Genomic DNA, 19,928 nt, shown 5'->3' with positions numbered 1-19,928 from the left:
TTGGTGACTCAAATTGGTGAACGAATTTCAAGATACAGACGGTAACTTTAGCAGCAGACTTCGACCTCAATTGACTTGAGGCTATTCCGTAAAATAATCAACCATCGCGCAAATATATTGGTATCCATCTTTTGTTTGTGCCAGTTTGCCAATGAGGTCCATGCCCAATAGTTTGAATGGCTGAAACACCTAATGAATAAATATTTATAAAGAATTGTGCTAAACTGATGTTGCTGCGAAAAATAGTCATATGCAGTATGCCACATACAAATAACGATATAGACCTTATGTTAGAGATTTGCTCACTCCAACTTATTTTGCAAGAACCACACGGGAGACAGGCAAGTTCTTTTAGACACCTGCAGGTGGAGAGTTCACTCGCTCCAGAATGAAGTCTGAAAGTCTCCTTCCTGCAAGGGCATATTTATTAGGAGGAACAGAGTGGGGGTGAGAGTGGACAGGTTTGGTCAACCCCCGGCCTCTGGTAAGATCAGAGCAGGGGGTGTTTTACGATGTTGTGGGAAACAGAACAACTTTGATTGCTTCCTCTGCAGCTGGTCACTCAAGCAGAGGAAGCAACCACTTTATTTTACTGCGTTGTGAGAGCAAGACAAGATTGGTTAATCATTATAGTCTACATTCCAACATAATCCTATGATAAAGATAACCTGGAAAACCCTAACACCTTAGGTCAAAATAGAGAACATTATTTGGATTAACCGACCTGTATAGGTGTGACCTATGATGGCCTTTTTATTGATATGCCGGCTGCCTGACATTCGGTGCACTGGGACACCTGACAATGACAATTTTTGTGGGAAATTAGTAATGGTTAATAAATGCATGCAAAAAGAAGGGCAAGATCTTAGGTAATCATTTTGAATTGTTTGCAGAAGATACAAAGGAATAGTTTCATTCATTATGTTACCAGGCTTAAAAAATGAACAAACTGTATACTCTTTTTTTTAATTGTTTACATACCCACTCATTAATGTCAGCAGACATCCCTGGCCAGTAATATCTCAGAGAGATGCTATGTCTTGTTTTAGTTTGCCCGGCGTGTGCCCCTGCCAGGCTGGCATGAAAACTCCTGAAAATGGCATTTGCCTCTTCAGCACCACAGACAGCCTTCACTTGCACTGCCTTGTCTGTGCCGTTTTGGTGGCAATAATACAGCTCCCCTCCTGAGCAGAAGTAAAAATAAAACGTTGAATTTGCACCATACTTGTGACAATTTATTAAGTGCTCACTCAATACATCTAAAAGCAAATTTGCTACTTGGAAAAAAAAACATTAGTTTCATAATGTATCAAATTTTCACTCAATAGGTCTACAACCAAATATGTTACTTGGAAAAATATTTGTTTCATAATTTATCAAATATCTACTCAATAGATCTACAAATAGTTACTTGGAAAGAAACATTAGCTTGAGTTGCACTCAACAAATTCAACAATTTCCTTCATATGTGTGTTAGATATATTACATTCAACATTTTATGAGTCAATTATTTGTCTTATAGAGTACGTTTCTGACGTTAGTGTAGCAATTAAAAGGTTCTGCAATGTGGATTTTTTGTGCGCCTCTGGATCAAATTAGCCTAATTTACGTTGCGTATCTTACCCTCAACGTCATAAAGTGAAACTTTTCTTCTCAAAACGTACTTCTCCTTCTTCGTAAGACCATTTGGGTATTCCCATTTAGTTTTGTAGACAATGATTTTTTCGTAAATAGTTGGGTCCATTGTGTGGCAGCGTATCGTTATCAGGAATGAAATTGCGAAATGACATTAATTTACATGGTGGGGTAAAATGGGTGCTTCGGTGACAAGTTTGAATTTAAGACAAACTTGTTTGACCAAAATAAGGACAATGAAATTATTTATTTATCTATTAAATCAATTATTTACTATCAAATATTGTAAAGTTATCACTGCACAAATAATTTTTATTCTTCTCCGTTATTATTAAGTTAGTACTGCACAATGCATTCAATAATTTCTTCACTGAGTACTCAGTCGTACAATGTCCTCATTAATTAAACACACACATACACACACAGGGCAATGACTTTCCAATACACATACGTAGATACCAAATGGTCAGGTGACTCTTCTGAACTGGAGATGGGGGTTGGTGTTTCATCTGCTGCCGTGCCTCGTGTACTGGCCGCCATTAAACAACCCAAGATCTTGCCAGTAAAGAACCAACTGTTACTCCACATCTTTGTTTTCCTCGCTCAACAACGGACATCATTAACAACGCGCAACAAACTGAACCATCAATGAAATGAAGTCTTTCAGCAAATCCTTCTCCATACTGACAAAACATTTCTGAAACAATCCTTAACAAGCAGGACTTTGCCCACAGACGTCGGAACACTGCTTGAAAAATTAAATTTTACCAGGCACTTCTTTGATTTTCTGATGTAGTGCATCCAACAACGGAACATTTTTATCTTTCCACTTCGGCATCCTTGAGTTGGTTGGGCTACAAAAGTTTCTCCGAGTAATAAACATGGCGGATTTGTAATAAACATAGCGGATTTGTGAATCTCCCATGTACAGTGGAGCCTCGGTTTTCGACCACAATCTGTTCCAGAAGGCTGTTCGAGAAGTGAATCGTTCGAATTCCAAATCATGTTTTCCCATTACAAATAATGGAAAGAAATGTAATCCGTTCCAAGAAAAAAAAAAAAACGCCTTTTTTAAGCATTTTTGCATTTGCGCATTTTTGTCAGATCGCACAACTGCAGCGCACCGCCGAACGCGCAACCGTAGCGCGTCGCCGACCGCGCAACTGCACCGCGCTGGTCGCATTATAGTGACAGAGCGGTCGCTGAAATTTAGAAAATATTTTTAGAGTCCTGATTTACTTTCCAAAATTTAAGTGGACCTCAGTGCGCAGGGAGCTTAATTTTGTCGGATTGCGCAACTGCAGGGCACCGCCGAACGCTCAACCGTAGCGCGCCGCCGACCGCACAACTGCACCGCACTGGTCGCATTATTGTGACAGAGCGGTCGCTAAAATTTCGAAAATATTTTTAAAGTCCTGATGTACTTTCCAAAATTTAAGTGGACCTCAGTGCGCAGGGAGCTTAATTTGGTCCGATCGCCCAACCGCAGCGCGCCGGGAGCTCACTGTCACATTGCTTTAGGAGCGTCTTTGTGTTTTAGGATGGCTTTACTGCTCCCACTTGCTTAATTTGGAGGCATGATTAGAGCTGATGCAATCCTCAGAGTAACGAGAATGTAGTAACAAACGGAGTCAGTTGGCATGCGGGTCCTCTCGGCTCATCTCGCGAAGTTCAACAACCGAATTTCGTCCGACATCCGAAGCAAACAAATCTCGAATTTTTTGTTCGAATACCGATTTGTTCGAGAACCGGGACGTTCGAAAACCGAGGCTTCACTGAATATGACTCGGATTTCCGTTTGCCAATACCCATTACCTTGTTTGGTTTGTCCCGCCCCAACGGATGTGATGTAATAGATTAAAAATAAAAAATAAACGTGATAGAAAACAGAGAAATCTGAACGGAGTAAAAAATAGCCACCCAAAACGATCATATAAGTATCTCTGCAGCACCTGGAGAGATAACAATAATTAAGTTTAAATTTTAAATAGTATATACTGTACAGTGTGATTTCTGCCATTTCCTTAAATTAATTAGCACTGTCTTTACATGAGAAATATCAAAGACTCATATCATTAATATGTCCGACGTAAAATGTAAACTAAAACAAAAATGAAGCATTTGGGGAAAACATTTTGCTGTACCTTTACATTACTTTGTCACGTGCCGTGCCAGAGACGCTCGGCCGGCGACTTCCCTCAGCCACACCCCTTCGTTACCGTAATGTCTGTCACCTGCTTTCTCTTGTTACCGTGTGTATTTAAGCCCTGCCCGTGTGTTTTTCCCTGTCGGTGTCTACTGTTGTCTTCCGACTGTGTCCGCGCCTTGTGTTCTGGTTCTGGTCGTCCAGTTTCTCCCCCAGTCTTGTCTGGAGGCTCACGGTCAGATCCTGTTCCGTGTTCGAATGGATTTATGTCTGTCTCTTTGCTGGCCGTTAGTCTCTGTCCCGTCTATGTCTTCGTTTCCACACCTGACTCCCTTCCAACTCCCTTTTCCTTTCAATAAACCCCGGTTCAAGCTGCATTAGGTCGCCCTGGCTCCAATCTTTCCGGACACTTTACCTCTTTAATTGTGCTGTACCATCTCCATGCTTATTATCCCAATTACGGTAATGGTAATGAGTGGTCGTGGTGTTTCTGCAAATAACAGAATCTAAACTTGTACAAGTTCAAAAAGAAAAATAGTTCAAAAAGAAATATTTGTATTTTTCCAAAAGCAGAGGTAACGACAGTCAAATATGCCAATTTCAGTTGACTTTAAATCACAACAAATCTGTCTAAAACTTCTGTGGAATTGGAATTCCAGTCTACCAAATTATGACGCAGGTAATACGTGATTATTGATCAAGAATAGCGGCAACTCACGGGCGCTTGTAATAATGAATATGAAGAATAACCAGTTTTTGACGGTTGATTTTTTGAGTGTCTATAATAAAAAAATATATACGTGAAATTATGTTACATTAAATGGAATGGAACGTTTGTTACGAAGGAAATTATCTGTATGGATTATCAAATCATATTGTGTTATGAATGTTATGAATTTCCATGTTAAGTGAATAAAATCAATGTGGAAATTCCACTGTAAATATAACGGTAACATTCAGACCTTTAAAAAAAATAAAGAGTTCAGGAAAATCAGGAGGTTGTACTCAAAGCAATCAGTTAATACTGAAAACAGGCCATAAACGATTACTTGATTATCAAAATACGAGGTGATTAACTTGACAGTCGATTTGTTGTGAATTTATCATAATACTACACTGTGGAATATTGTAGATTGATGGACTGTGCATAAACAGCAAATCATACATACATTCATGTGCAATGTAAAAAAAAAAAAAAAAGAAAGTTACAGTATTTTCTGCACTATAAGGCGTACTGGATTATAGGCGCACCTTCATTGATATTTTTTATTTTAGAAGTGTTTTTCATATAGGGCGCACCGGATTAAAGCTACTGCATCAAACTGGGGTTGACTAGGGTTGTGTTATGCATCCGCTAGATGAAGCTGTGCTAATTGCTACCTCATTGACTGTCAACCCAGTCAATGAGGTAAAAAAAAAACTCCAACTCCCATTCTGTATGAAAATGATACGGTTTGGCTTCTTACTTGGTCCAGCAACCCCACTCATTCTTGGTGGTCATAAACTTTCTTTAGTTTATAAGAAAAAACCAAGTGTGTGCGTTGATGCGTAATGCGTTGATTAGATTGTTAGCTTTTGTGCCGGGTTTGTGTATGCGCAGCTAAACCTGCTGCTGTGAGGGGGTGTGGTCACTGTCTATTGCGCACGTGCGTTTCACTGTGATTGCCTACCGACAGGCTTACCTGTATGTCAATCAAGTGATGGGATTGATTCTAGCCTATAGAAAAATTAAATATTTTTTAAAATGTCATGCGATTGACCAGTAGTAGCTTACTTCAGTGACGCCCCTGACCACAGTTGCCGTAATGCTGAAAGTGATGCGACCTTGTAATTTACTAGTCGTACTGAAATGTACTGAAACATTTTGGCAGAGCGCTGTGAACAACCAGTATGGATCAACAAATTCATCAATTGGTCCATATATTACGGTACATACAAGAGCAGACCTTAAGTGCTCACTCTATGGCTGATAATCTGCTTAATAATGACATAATTAATTTCTGGAAAGAGGTAAAATCCCTGAACAGGGTTTAAGCAGCTCTCCCATGTAACATAGAGGGGGTAACAGATCCTGTGAGCATCGCTGACCTCTGGAGGCAGCATTATTCAGCACTATTTAATAGTGTGAAAAGTGAGCTCTATCAAGGAGGCATAATTGAAGAGGAAAGTATTTATTTTTAATTGTCATGAGGTGTCTATTGCCATAGGACAACTTTCTGACAGAAAAGCCAGTGGTCTGGATAACATCACAGCAGAGCATTTAAAGTTAGTTGGCCCTGATTGACAGTGCTGCTGTCTCTCTGTTTCTCAGGCTTGCTCACTCACAGCTACCTGACTCCAATGATGTCTGTAGTTCTGGTCCCTGTTATAAAAGACAAGGCTGGTAAAATAGGAAGTGTTGCTAACTATAGACCAATAGCTCTAGCTAGTATACTCTTTACTTCTTGACAGATTAAGTGTATATATATATATATACATATATATATATATATATATATACATATATATATATATACATATATATATATATATATATATATATATATATATATATATATATATATATATATATATATATATATATATATATATATATATATATATATATATATAGATTGAGCTGACTAGCTCAATCAGTAAGTGACATGACTTACAAACGGAAGACCCGGATTCGATTCCCGGCAGGGGCACAATATGAGCAATGAGCGATTACCTTACCAGCAGTCAGTGTGGGTCCTTAGGCAAGACCCTTAACGATACCGCCTACCTCAGAGATAATGAGAGTACAAGAAACGAAAGACATGCCGGCTCAGACGTCGCCCGGACAAACAAGGTCTGCGTCAGGTGCTGGGGAACCAGAGCACCCTGATGAAAAATGGGCTACTGGAACAAGACACAAATGGGCGAGATGCGAGAATAAGGATCTGTTGGAATGCTACTACTTCAGCAACCCGAGCGAGAGGGGTTACATGCGGAGAATGCGGGAACAATGGCAACTTCAATACCCACAGTCACCACTATCGGCCAAGCAACTAGTAGCTCAATGTTCCAATATCCATAAACGGCACCTGCTATCACACCTCGAGATTGATGAGATACAACACAAATGCCATAGCGAAGGCCAATCAGAGCACCAGGTCAGAGACGAGTTAAATCCATGTAAAAGCCCAGAGGTTGGGTACGAAACCCCAATAAGCACAATCAAGCTGAACGAGGCAGCAACTGACCTGAAGAACAAGATCACGGTGAGAATGAATGCTCGGGAACCTAGATACACACTGCAGAGGCTAAGTGAAGTACCCTCAGAAAGTCTCCTAGAAGATGTGAATGCAGCATTGACAACAATTCCTACGGCTACCATCACTGAAACCAATGAGCTGATATACACCTCAGCAGCAGTGATCCTAGAAATGCTTGGCTACAAGAAGAATGACCATATGCGACCACAACAGTGCCCACCATGGAAGAGAAGGCTGGAGGCCAAAATCAAGATAGCACGGAGAGAAGTGAGCCAAATGACAGAGGCCCAGAAAGGTGCAATGAAAAAGCAAGTTCCCAAGAAATACAGCCATATGCCCATACCTGAAGCACTCGAAACTGCCAAACAAAGACTCCAAGCCTTGGCCAGCCGCCTAAAGAGGTACACAAGAGAGAATGAAGCCAGACGAATAAACAGGTTGTTCACAACACAACCAGCGAAAGTGTACGCTCAGTGGCAGGGGAATAATAGCAGAGCAGACCCACCAAGGCTGGAAACTGAACAGTACTGGAAGGATATATGGGAGCGGGAGGCATCACATAAGAAGGATGCACAGTGGCTGGTGGCTCTGAGAAAGGACCACAGCAAGCTCCCTGAACAGAACCCAGTAACCATCACAGTGGCAGACATCCAGAGAAGAGTCTCAGGAATGAAAAACTGGACAGCACCAGGCCCTGACATGATCCACAGCTACTGGCTCAAGAAACTTACAACTCTCCATGAGCGCCTGGCAGCACAAATGAACCAGCTGCTAAGGGATGGGACTCACCCTGAATGGTTAACCCAAGGGCGTACGATCCTGATCCAGAAGGATCCATCAAAGGGTACAGTCCCATCCAACTACCGGCCAATCACCTGCCTCTCCACAACATGGAAGCTGATGTCGGGCATACTATCAGATAAGATCAGCAGGCACATGGATCAATACATGAGCACTGCTCAGAAAGGGATTGGTAAAAATACCAGAGGAGCAAAACATCAACTCCTGGTGGATAGAACAGTCACCCAAGACTGCAGAACTAGACGTACCAACCTGAGCACTGCCTGGATTGATTACAAGAAAGCATATGACTCAATGCCACATACTTGGATCACTGAATGCTTGAGGCTGTACAACATCAATGGGACTCTGAGAACCTTCATCGCCAACTCGATGAAACAGTGGAAAACCACACTTGAAGTCAATGGCAAGCCACTTGCACACGTGACCATCAAATGTGGTATATACCAAGGAGACGCTCTGTCCCCAATGCTGTTCTGTATAGGACTGAACCCCCTCAGCCAAATAATCAACAAGACGGGCTATGGATACCAACTCAGGAATGGGGCCACCATCAGCCACCTCCTCTACATGGATGACATAAAGCTGTACGCTAAGAACGAGCGGGACATTGACTCCCTGATCCACACTACCAGGATCTACAGCTCTGACATCGGAATGTCATTCGGACTTGAGAAATGTGGCCGCATGGTGACTAAAAGAGGAAAGGTAATCCACACAGAGGGGGTCTCACTCCCAGAAGGAACATTGAGGACAGCTACAAATACCTTGGAATTCCACAGGCAAATGGCAACCTTGACGAGGAAACAAGGAAAGCAGCCACAGCCAAATACCTCCATCGAGTAAGGCAAGTCCTAAGAAGTCAGCTCAATGGCAAGAACAAGTCCCTAGCCATTAACAGCTACGCCCTACCAGTAATCAGGTACCCTGCAGGAATCATACGGTGGCCAAAGGAAGATATACAGACCACAGATATCAAGACACGGAAGCTCCTAACCATGCATGGAGGGTTCCATCCCAAGTCCAGCACCCTGAGACTGTACACTAGCCGTAAAGAAGGAGGCCGAGGACTAGCGAGCGTGAGAGCCACGATCCAAGATGAAACATCCAAGATCCATAAGTACATCAGGGATAAGGCCCCAACGGATGACGTGCTCAGTGAATGTCTCAGACAATGGGCATCAAAGGAAGATGAGGTGCTGGAGGGACCATCATGGGAGGACAAGCCCCTACATGGGATGTACCACCGAAACATAGCTGAAGTAGCTGATATCCAGAAATCCTACCAATGGCTAGAAAGAGCTGGTCTGAAGGACAGCACAGAGGCACTGATCCTGGCTGCACAAGAACAGGCCTTGAGCACCAGAGCAATAGAGGCCCAAATCTACCACACCAGACAAGACCCCAGGTGTAGATTGTGCAAAGAAGGTCCTGAGACAATCCAGCACATAACTGCAGGGTGTAAGATTCTGGCAGGTAAAGCATACATGGAGCGCCATAACCAAGTAGCTGGAATAGTGTACAGGAACATCTGTGCAGAGTATGGACTGGAAGTCCCAAGATCCAAGTGGGAAACACCTCCAAAGGTGGTAGAGAATGACCAAGCCAAGATCCTCTGGGACTTCCAGATCCAGACAGACAGAATGGTAATGGCGAACCAACCGGACATTGTGGTGGTGGACAAAGAGCAGAGGAAAGCCGTTGTGGTTGACATAGCCATCCCAAATGATGGTAACATTAGGAAAAAGGAACATGAGAAACTTGAGAAATATCAAGGGCTCAGAGAAGAGCTGGAGAAGACCTGGAGAGTTAAGACTTCAGTGGTACCTGTGGTCATTGGAGCACTAGGGGCAGTAACCCCCAAACTGGAGGAGTGGCTGAAACAGATCCCAGGAAAAACATCTGACATCTCAGTCCAGAAAAGTGCAGTACTAGGAACAGCAAAGATACTGCGTAGAACCCTCAAGCTCCCAGGCCTCTGGTAGAGGACCCGAGCTTGAAGGGAAAAAGAGACCACCCACGGGGGGTGAGGAAAAGTTTTTATATATATATATATATATATATATATATATATATATATATATATATATATATATATATATATATATATATATATATATATATATATATATATAACTACCACCGACAATCAGTTTGGCTTTAAGCCTAAGCACAGTACAGACCAATGTATCTATGCTCTGAAAGAAGCAGTTGAAACATATAAAAGGCAGGGCTCTTCCATGCTTGTTGGGTTCATTGATGCGTCGTGAGCGTTTGATTGTATCCATCATTATAAGCTTTTTAATAAGCTAAAGCTTAGGGGTGTGCCTAAATGCTTAATACGCATCATAGTCTACTGGTATACAAACCAGAAAATGCAAGTTAAATGGGGGAGCACATTATCTACCCATTTTCGGGTGGCTAATGGCGTCAGACGGGGGGGATTCTATCCCCTGCCCTCTTTAACTTATACATGGATGGCTTGTCTAAGCAGCTAGGAGGTTGCAAAACAGGCTGCACGATTGGAGACATGTTAATAAACCATTACATGTATGCTGATGACCTTACCATACTTTCACCTTGTAGTAGTGGGTTCCAACAGCAGCTCAATATCTGCTCAAATTACGGTATTGACTTTGACATCAAGTATAATCCCAAGAAGAGTATGGTCTTGATATGTAGAACCAAGTATGATCTGGAACTCAAGTTTCCTGCTTTTTACCTGTCTGGTCAAACTACTGTGTGTGTCTAAAAGTACAAAATATCTTGGGCACATTATTACAGATACCTTAGATGATGATGATGATATGTCTAGACAGAGGAGAATGCTCCATGTTCAAGCAAATATGCTGGTTCGTAAATTTCACCACTGTACTACTGATGTTAAAGTAAACCTGTTTAGAGCTTACTGCACCGCTCTCTACACAGCCCCACTATTGGTGAGGTTCAAGAAGGAAAGTTTGCGTAAGTTGAAAGTTGCCTTAGGATACTGTTGGGCAAGCCGAGGAGCATAAGAGCCAGTGGGCTCTTTTGTGATCTGGGTCGCACTACATTTATGGCTCTGCTGAGGAACTTGACATTCAAATTTATGAGCAGGCTGGACTGCTCACCGAATGGTCTGATTCGACAGATGACAGACCCTGGATGTAGTTCTATAAGGTACACATCCACCATTAGAGGACGCTGGCATGAGTGCCTCTCATAACATTTGAAATGTACTTTTTTTTTAAAATCTATTTTAATATATGTGATGTTTGTTTTCTACCCTATGGCCCGAGAGCCTGTAATAAATTTTATATATAAGGTGCTCTGCATTATAAGGCGTACTGTGGGTTTTGAGTAAATTATAAGGTTTTAAGTGCGCTCTATAGTGCAAAAAAATACGGTAATGTTTGTCATTTTTCTGACCTGATAATCAAGAACTGTAGTTCAAGTCATTCTATGACATCTATACGTCATTACATGTTAAGCAGACCAAAGTATTCAGTGAATGCACAGCTGTACAAGACCACAGCGTTGGTAGCATGAAGTGACTAGTTGTTGACTGTACTCAAGTGGACTAAAGGGTAGGAACAGGCCTTTCCGCAAGGCAGAAATCAAATGTCAGGTTGGAATTTCCCATCTTCTGTCTATACACAGCATCAAACTTTTCATTCAATGACACCGTAAAGACGTCCTTCCACAGACCAACACGACCTGCATGGAACACAAAATGAGAGGGAATAAAGTTAGCATTTTAAATGAAAATTTAAATCTACACGGTGGCTTGCCAAACATTTGGACAATAATTGTCATTTAATACCGCATAGGTCAGCAAAGAGGAGTGATCTGAAAACGTATGGCTCATTACAAAATTTATTAACAATTACATTGGAGCAGGGGTGTCAAACTTATTTTTGTCGTGGGTTGTAGTCATCATAGTCATAGTTTCCTTCGGAGGGCCAATATGACCCAAATATACAACCCAAATAAATGTAACAGGAATGCCTCTTATTATATACAGTATAGGCTACACAACAAACTGATGAATAACAAATCAGACTCGTGAAAACATTTAAACTATTTTAAAAAGTTGGTAAAATTGCTAGCAATATATCTATTTTTAAAAAGTGAAGACAATTTGCAATTTTAGTATTGACACATGAATTCAACGCACCATTTGTCTTTGCGGGCCACATAAAATGATGTGGCAGACCGTATATGGCCCCCGGGCCTTGGGTTTGACACCTATGTTATGGAGTAACGTGCAATTGAACAGTGAACAGAAATAGTTTTAGTATATTACATACAATACTGTGTATTTGCTTGTACTGCCTACTGACAAGCATAAAATGAAAGCGCAGTTTTTAAACACATTTTACGTGTGACTTCTTTAAGATAGCGAGGGTTGGTCAAAAGACTGCAGATGGTCTGCATATGGTCACTGAACCATAGTTTGCAGAAGTCTGCTTTATTTTAACCTAAGTCTGAAGTAGGGTTGTCGCTATCGATTAATTCGACGCAATTTGTTTGTGTAAAAATGTATTACAAACATTAGTTACCCTGCTTACTGTTTATTAACCAATTATTTTTGTTTATTTAGTATTATTTAGTGATTAAAACAGGCGGCATGGTGACGCACGGGTTAGCACGCTCGTCTCACGGTTTGGAGGGTGTGGGTTCGATTCCACCTCCGGCCTGCCCTGTGTGGAGTTTGCATGCTCTCCCCACGCTTGCGTGGGTTTTCTCCAGGTCCTCGCCGGGTCCTCCGGTTTCCTCCCACATCCCAAAAACATGCTTGGTCGGCTGATTGAGGACTCCAAATTGCCCGTCAGTGTGACTGCGTGTGTGTCTCTGTATGCCCTGCGATTGGCTGGCAACGAGTTCAGGGTGTCCCCCGCCTACTGCCCGCTGACAGCTGAGATACGCACCAGCACGCCCGTGGGGACAAACGGGATGGACGGGTTAAAACACAACTTAACAGCTAAGCAATATCACACAAGAAGAATTAATGGTCATTGAGTAAAAGTAAAGTAGAATAAGATCTTTGCAAAAGTCTTATTTATTAATGTAAAAAAGCAAAATCAATCTGCTTCCATGAAGGATAACAAAAATCAGAGAATTATTACTTTTGAGAGCCTGAAATCAGAAGAATTGGACAATCTTCAGTTAAACAATGGTGCCAAATGATTACTCGATCAGCAAAACACAAGGCGATTTATTTGACAATCAATTTGCTGTTGATTAATTGATTAATTTTGACACCTCTCGTCTGAAGTATAAACTATACATTTATGATATTTGACAACAGTTTAGAATAAGAAAATGTAGGTTGTTTAATGGCAAGAAGTTTGAAAAGCACCTTTCTACTTTCAAGATATTTACTTAGAATTTTATCAATCTCATTCTTACTCGGGGGTTAAAAGTATGTGAGGTCATCGCTACAATTGTTGGCTTTACTCACCCCTGCAAATGGACAGCGCCTCTGAGCTACAGCACTGTTCAATGAGTTGGTTGCAACTTTCCACCATAGCCTCATGCTGATTCTTGTCACAAGATACACCCAGGAACCAGGCTAGCTGCTCCACCAGTGCCCCAAGGTCCTACAAAAAGTAAGAAAAATGGCTATGGAAAATGTATGGAACTAATGAAGCTTGACTTCATAATGCAATTTTGCAATTAAGGGAAAAACTCTCTTCTGCAGGGTGGACCATCTGTTTTTATTCGGTTAAGAGAAATGAGAAGAATGGTGGAGGTTTGTGAGAAAGACAGGATGACAAAATGCAACATAATGATTAGAGCTTTCAAAATGAATCGATTAATCGACAAATAACTGATTGTCAATTGTGTGATATTGTTCACTTATTTGCTTGGTTTTATCACGAAGTAAGACCAAATAAACAACAATAATTGCAGAAAAATGTAAGACACTTTCATGCAAAATTGTATTTAATCTGATTATTTGATTAATCGATGGTGTATTGGATCAAATAATCAATTTTAAAAATATTCAATAGTGACACCCCGATTAGTGATGGAGGTCAACTATTAACGGACTATTTATCACTACAGCTATAGCGACATTTAAGTACCGTTTTGCTTCAAACTTGGCTCAGGATTTGCAAGAACGCAGGGTCAGCAACACTGCGATGAGGAAGCGGGGAAACATGGAAAAGTTAGCATTCCCTGCAGTTAAATTTGCAGATGACTGCCGCTTGTAAAAAAAAATTGACCTCAAGCTTCAATGTTTCCTCCTCCTTCCCTAATATATTTACCTTATACATGTCCTCATATTTCAAGAAGAGAATATTCGAATCCATACGATGTTCCCAGAATTCTAAAACATGTTCAAACCAGGAGCCATATCCAACTGCAAAGAGAGAGAATAAAAAAAAAAAAGAAATCATATGTGACTTTGATGAGTCGGAGGACTGAACAATAACCAGAGTGGTAAATGAAGAGCATCAATATTCATTTACGCTTGTCAGTCATGAAGCGCTGGCAGAACTCCTGGAAGGATCCTCGGTAGCTCATGGTCCTGAGAGATCGATGGAACTCAAAGTAGGATACTACCAGGTCTTTGGGGTTACGAGCCATGTATATTATCTGGTGGAAAACCACAGAAGAGGAACATGTTAATTGGTCTCAGATAATATAAATACATAGTTAACTCCTGTGAATTTGCTAAATTCGAGACCCAGATACATGTATTTGTTTTGGTTTTTGTTCAGTTTTTTAAATTCTTTCTAAAAATCTGTAAAATTGTAGCCAAAAGAGAGAACAGAATTATGTACATGTAATATTTAATAGCAATATATATAATAATATGATATAATTATTTCAAACATCTTCAGAGTCTATAGTTATTACATCTCATATATTTTTTTTTAGGCATTGCCCTTGTGAGTACCTCTGATCAGAGGTACAGTATGAGTAGAGGCAAAAGTTGGGGCCAGGAGTGGTAGAATTGTGACGTGTGAGGCTTTAGTGACACAGATTGAATCCAAAATTTTGGGATTTCTCTGTAAGAATTAAATTTCCTTCTACATGATAATGTTTTGACAATGAAATGTTTTAATGTCCAGCTGCAAACACAAATCTATCTTTGTATCGCATCAGAGGACAATTTAATGAAACCAAAAGATTCCTGGAAACAATACTGAAGGTCCCACATTTAAATTTGTTGATTGTTTCATGTTTAGCATGATTTCATTATATTTTATTGTATCATTTTATAATTGTAATTAATTTAAATATTAATTAATTAATTAATGTATTAATTAATTTAAAATTAATGATTATCATTATTCCTTTATTTCAATTAAATTTTTGCTAATTAGCTTTGTTGCTTTTTTGAGTGAGTGTTGCATTACCTTAGCCTCTCCATTGTGCATTCCTGTGGGAAGGAATCGGTAGGGAAGATGACTTTTGATGAGGCGTGGGGATGTGAGCTCCTGCAGGAATGGAAAACACTCTTTTTCAAACTTTTTACAGTAACCAAGCACGGGTAAATCTGCTAAGCAAAATATTTTACACTAGTTCACACTGGTAAGGTATGAAATGAGAAGAGATGGTTTGGTAGGTCATGTTTTCAGAACCCAAAGTGTATGAATAAGCAATGAAATTGTGCAAAAAGAGCACAGTAGACGATAGGTGTTAGCTGAACGATGGTTAGCATTAGCACTACTTAGCTATTGTTATCGTCAATGTATACTGATGGCTGCGCCTCGCTAAAAATGTGATAAGAATCGACTGGTAGAATACAAACCGCTCCTAAGTCGACCGCGAGGCCGAAACGTATCCCGAACAAGGAAAATCTGACTGACTACAGTGTCAATTTTCGATCAAAAGAGGGCGATAATAGACTTTGAAAAGGTCAGAGGTCTTCAATCTTGTTGGAGAGGGGGTGTTTCTTGGAAGTGTTATTTGCTGTTATCTGCACACCTGTGACAGCAGTCCCTCAGCAAAGATAACTGCATCAACCATCCATCCTTTATCTGTACCGCTTGTCCCCACGGGGGTCGCGGGCGTACTGGAGCCTATCCCAGCTGTTATCGGGCAGTCGGCGGGAGACACCCTGAACCAGTTGCCAGCCAATCGCAGGACACACAGAGACAAACAACCATCCACACTTGCACTCACACCTATGGGGAATTTGGAGCGCTCAATCGGCCTACCAAGCATGTTTTGGGGATGTGGGAGGAAATTGGAGTGCCCGGAGAAAACCCACGCAGGCACGAGGAGAACATCCAAACTCCACACAGGGAGGGCCGGAGATGGAATCGAATCCGCACCCTCCAAACTATGAGGCGGACGAGCTAACTAGTGCCCCACCGTGCCGCCACTGCGTCAAGCATTTATTGTCATTTAACTTGGTTTAGTTGGTTAACCCAGTGTGATTCTCATTAAAGAATTGCACACACACACAAAAAAAAAATGAGTTTGAATTTAAAAATCTTCTCTTTGTTGTGTACTCAATTGTAGGTTGAAATGAATTTGCAACTTAATGTGTTTTGTTTTCATTTAGGCTCTGGAAATTTTTAAATGGAAATTTTTGCTCTTGTGTGAAGTGCAATTGCGCAATAAAATTCTTTGACTTTTGAATACACCTATCAAACAGCTTGTGGCAACCCTGCACCATCCTGCACACAAGTACATTCTCAACTTAGGAGAAATACAAGCGAAATTTCCGCATGTTTCTACAGCCTGAAAACCAACATTGAATGCCCGTGACCATTGATCCCTTGTTGACCAGTTTTTCAGTGTTGTATAAATGCTGACATAATTTGAAATACAATACCTTAATGATATCCAAGCCTGGTTGAGGGTACTCTAAGACAGGTAACTGTTCATCAATGTTCATAAGGCCAATTTCATCTGGGTCTGCTCCTTGACTCACAAGGTACACAACCTCTTGAAGTAGACTGGTGCCTACAATTAAAAACAATAACAATAAACTAAACAATAAACCAAACAAAACCATATCAAAATTAGGAATTATTATTATCATTATTATTAGTTGTGGTAGTAGTATGGTTGAATAAAATAATAATAATTATTATTAATATCAGTCCAAGCGTCAACAAAGCCATATTTTATTAACAAATATGATAATATAGTAACAAATATGTCGTGCAATTGAGCTGTATGCATACCGTATTTGCCGAGTCATAAAATTTAACTTCGTATTCATCGCTTCAAATGTGATGGTAACCAAGGCTGTTTCTCATGCATCTCATTGTGCGTGGGTGTGCGTCCGTCAGGCTCATCAAACAGCGAGAAACTGAATCATTATAAAGCGTTCGTCGCATTAACACGCATCCTCAGCAACAATTTCAAATATTCTCACCTCAATAACGGACATCGAAAGCCAGGCAGCAACGATGACTGCTAGGGGGAAGTACTGGGTATTGAGCGAATGTGCGAGTCATCGCGCGTCAAGCAACGACAATAACTACCGGTACGTAAACATTCAATCGCCATGTCTAAATGAATGTCGTTGGCACTTAGAAAATATTCGCCAAACTTGGCCAGACTTCCAGGGGAAGAGGCCGAATTTTCACTTGTTCTGGACGACCGGAGGAACCAGCCGAGGCGGACACTTTACGGCGGTTGAGTCGTTGGCACTTAGAAAATATTCGCCAAACTTGGCCGGACTTCCAGGGGAAGAGGCCGAATTTTCACTTGTGGTGGCCGACATGGGGAACCAGCCGAGGCGAACACTTTAGAACCGGGCGGCGTGCGCGAGTGCGCGGCCCGCTGGAAGTCGAATGAGGCTCCGCGATTTCATCCGCGGTGCTTATAAAGTGCCGATCCGCTCGGCCGGAGCTATTTTCGGCCACCCGGCGCGTGTGCACGGCCTCCCGGCTGTGCCGGGCGGCGTGCGCGAGCTCGCCGGCTGCTGGAAGTCGAATGAGGCTCCGCGATCTCCTCCGCGGTGCTTATAAACAGCCGATCCGCTCCGCGGGAGGTATTCCCGGCAACTTGGCGCGTGCGCATGGCCTCCCGGATGTGCCGGGCGGCGTGCACGAGCTTGCCGGCTGCTGGAAGTCGAATGAGGCTCTGCGATCTCCTCCGCGGTGCTTATAAAGAGCCGGTCCGCTCGGCGGGAGCTATTTCCGGCCACTTGGCGCGTGTGCACGGCCTCCCGGTGGTGCCGGGCGGCGTGCGCGAGTGCGCTGGCCGCTGGAAGTCGAATGAGGCTCCGCGATCTCCTCCGCGGTGCTTATAAAGTGCCGATCCGCTCGGCTTGGCGCTATTTCCGGCCTTCCGGTGGTGCCGGGCGGCGTGCGCGAGCTCGCCGGCCGCTGGAAGTCGAATGAGGCTCCGCGATCTCCTCCGCGGTGCTTATAAACAGCCGCATGCGCACGGCCTCCCGGAATTTGAACACATTTCGTCAATAAATTTCGCATATTGAATTTTGAAGTTTAATATAATGCAACAATTGAGCTCGACTTATACAAAGGATATATCATAAAATCGTAAATTTCCGTCGAATTTTAGGGGGTCGACTTATACACCGAGTCGACTTATACACCGGCAAATACGGTAATTCTTTCCCCCGTATTACAGGGATGGGCAATTTAAATGATGGAGAGGGCTACAATTTTTCATAAGTGCTACTGGGGAGCTGCATAAGGACCACACACTTCCTAAGCATATGTATGAAAAAATAATTAAACATGGACAGAGTCATTGAAGTTGATTTGGTTTCTTGGGTCACATGAAATGATCTGGTGGGGCGGATCTGGCCCCTGTGCCTTGACTTTGACACCTGTGCTTTAAAGCTTACAATTATTATAATCAATGTGGCATCCACAGTGGTGAATAAAACGTGTTTACCTGATTTGGGATAGGTGATAATCCATATGTCGCTTCCTCTGAGGGAGAAGTTAGCGATTTCCTCCATCTTTCCTCTGCAGAAGGGTGGCAACCGGATGCCATCAAACTCGAAATATTTGCTGTCGTACTCAATCGGTGTACTTGGAGTGTTTACTTCACTCTCCGCCATCGTAAGGTAAAATTAGCTCGAGATCCCCGTTTCAAATGAAAACGAGTGACGCATAGGATGCTCCGTTCGATCAGAATGCGCAGCTTCTTCACTGCTTCCAGGGCGAATCATATTCAAGAAAAGTGACGTAATGTTTTCGTCAGTCCTTTTTGCCAGGCTCAAAGATGCGTGGGGATGGCTGATGGTGGGTGGCACACTTGCCTGTTTGTAGGCTACACCGTAAATGCGATACTCGCATGTGACGGTGTGTGTGTGCGTGCGTGTGTGAGATTTAAAAAGTAAAGGCTCAAAGATGCGTAGACCTGCGCATATCCTACTCAGAAACCATTATCAGTCCACCATTAATGAGCGCTACAGTCACATTACCGTGTTTTAAGAATAATCTGTGCCTCACGTAAGAGCTGGTTTATTTCCGTTTGGACCGATTAAAATGAATAAATACGTAAATAAATAAATAAATAAATAAATAAATAAATAAATAAATAAAACGCTGTCATCAAACTATATTTCCCTTTATCTGAGGATCATTAATGTTCAGTATAATAAAAAAAAATATTCCACAAAATCATTAACATTCAAGCAAATAACAAAGGATAGGTCCTGCTGTGGCCTGGACCAAAATAGTTTTTAATCACCACATCTGAGAGCACGAAAGCAGTACGTCCTTTTTTTAAAAAAAATAACTTTAAAAAAATAATAATAATAACCTGTCCACACTGAAAAATATATTTTGAAAACAAGAAACAACTTGCCACACCTGAGCTCTTTCTATTTGCATTTAAATTAAAAAACTAAAAGAAACACGAAATACATTTAATACATTTTTTGTTTGTCACTGCTGATAAAGACAAAGGAGCCATACAATCCATCCAATAGGGTTTTTTTCCCCTCTTTATCCTGTGCTGGGTCACTTATGAAATAGAACCTTCCCAGCTGTCTTTGAGCAAGAACCAACCTCCACTCATCCATTCATAATCACTTTCCATCATTCCACTCCAACATTTCCATCTGGGTCCTATGTGGGTTTTAACATGGGTATATGGGCAAGGGTTTTATCTGGTTTTGCTCCTGGGTTTCACCAGGGGCACACCTGTGTTCACCCACATGGTCTTGCATA

The 19,928-nt window shown here is 41.7% G+C and overlaps 1 protein-coding gene across 3 annotated transcripts; it reads right to left on the bottom strand.

Moving 5' to 3' along the window:
* Positions 1-416: 416 nt before the first annotated feature.
* On the bottom strand, positions 417-19,075 carry sult4a1 (sulfotransferase family 4A, member 1). Of its 3 annotated transcripts, XR_011086231.1 has the most exons (9): positions 18,643-19,074; positions 16,601-16,731; positions 15,174-15,254; positions 14,280-14,406; positions 14,076-14,170; positions 13,265-13,403; positions 11,400-11,517; positions 982-1,184; positions 417-796 (listed from the first exon to the last, which is right to left on the bottom strand). XR_011086231.1 is itself a non-coding variant. In XM_049761427.2 (8 exons), exons 1-8 carry the CDS (start codon positions 18,809-18,811, stop codon positions 1,112-1,114), a joined length of 933 nt encoding a protein of 310 aa, XP_049617384.1. In that variant the 5' UTR covers positions 18,812-19,075; the 3' UTR covers positions 417-1,111. The 3 variants fall into 3 exon arrangements, 2 of the variants coding, with proteins under 2 accessions (XP_049617384.1, XP_049617395.1); XM_049761427.2 differs by having other exon boundaries at positions 417-1,184; positions 18,643-19,075; XM_049761438.2 differs by lacking the exons at positions 417-796; positions 982-1,184; positions 11,400-11,517 and adding an exon at positions 12,847-12,939 and having other exon boundaries at positions 18,643-19,075.
* Positions 19,076-19,928: the final 853 nt, after the last annotated feature.

Source organism: Syngnathus scovelli, chromosome 22, assembly GCF_024217435.2.
Source record: "Syngnathus scovelli strain Florida chromosome 22, RoL_Ssco_1.2, whole genome shotgun sequence".
NCBI classification, from domain to species: Eukaryota; Metazoa; Chordata; class Actinopteri; order Syngnathiformes; family Syngnathidae; genus Syngnathus; species Syngnathus scovelli.
Note: the sequence above shows the minus strand (reverse complement) of the source record. Positions and strands in the feature narration are given on the sequence as shown.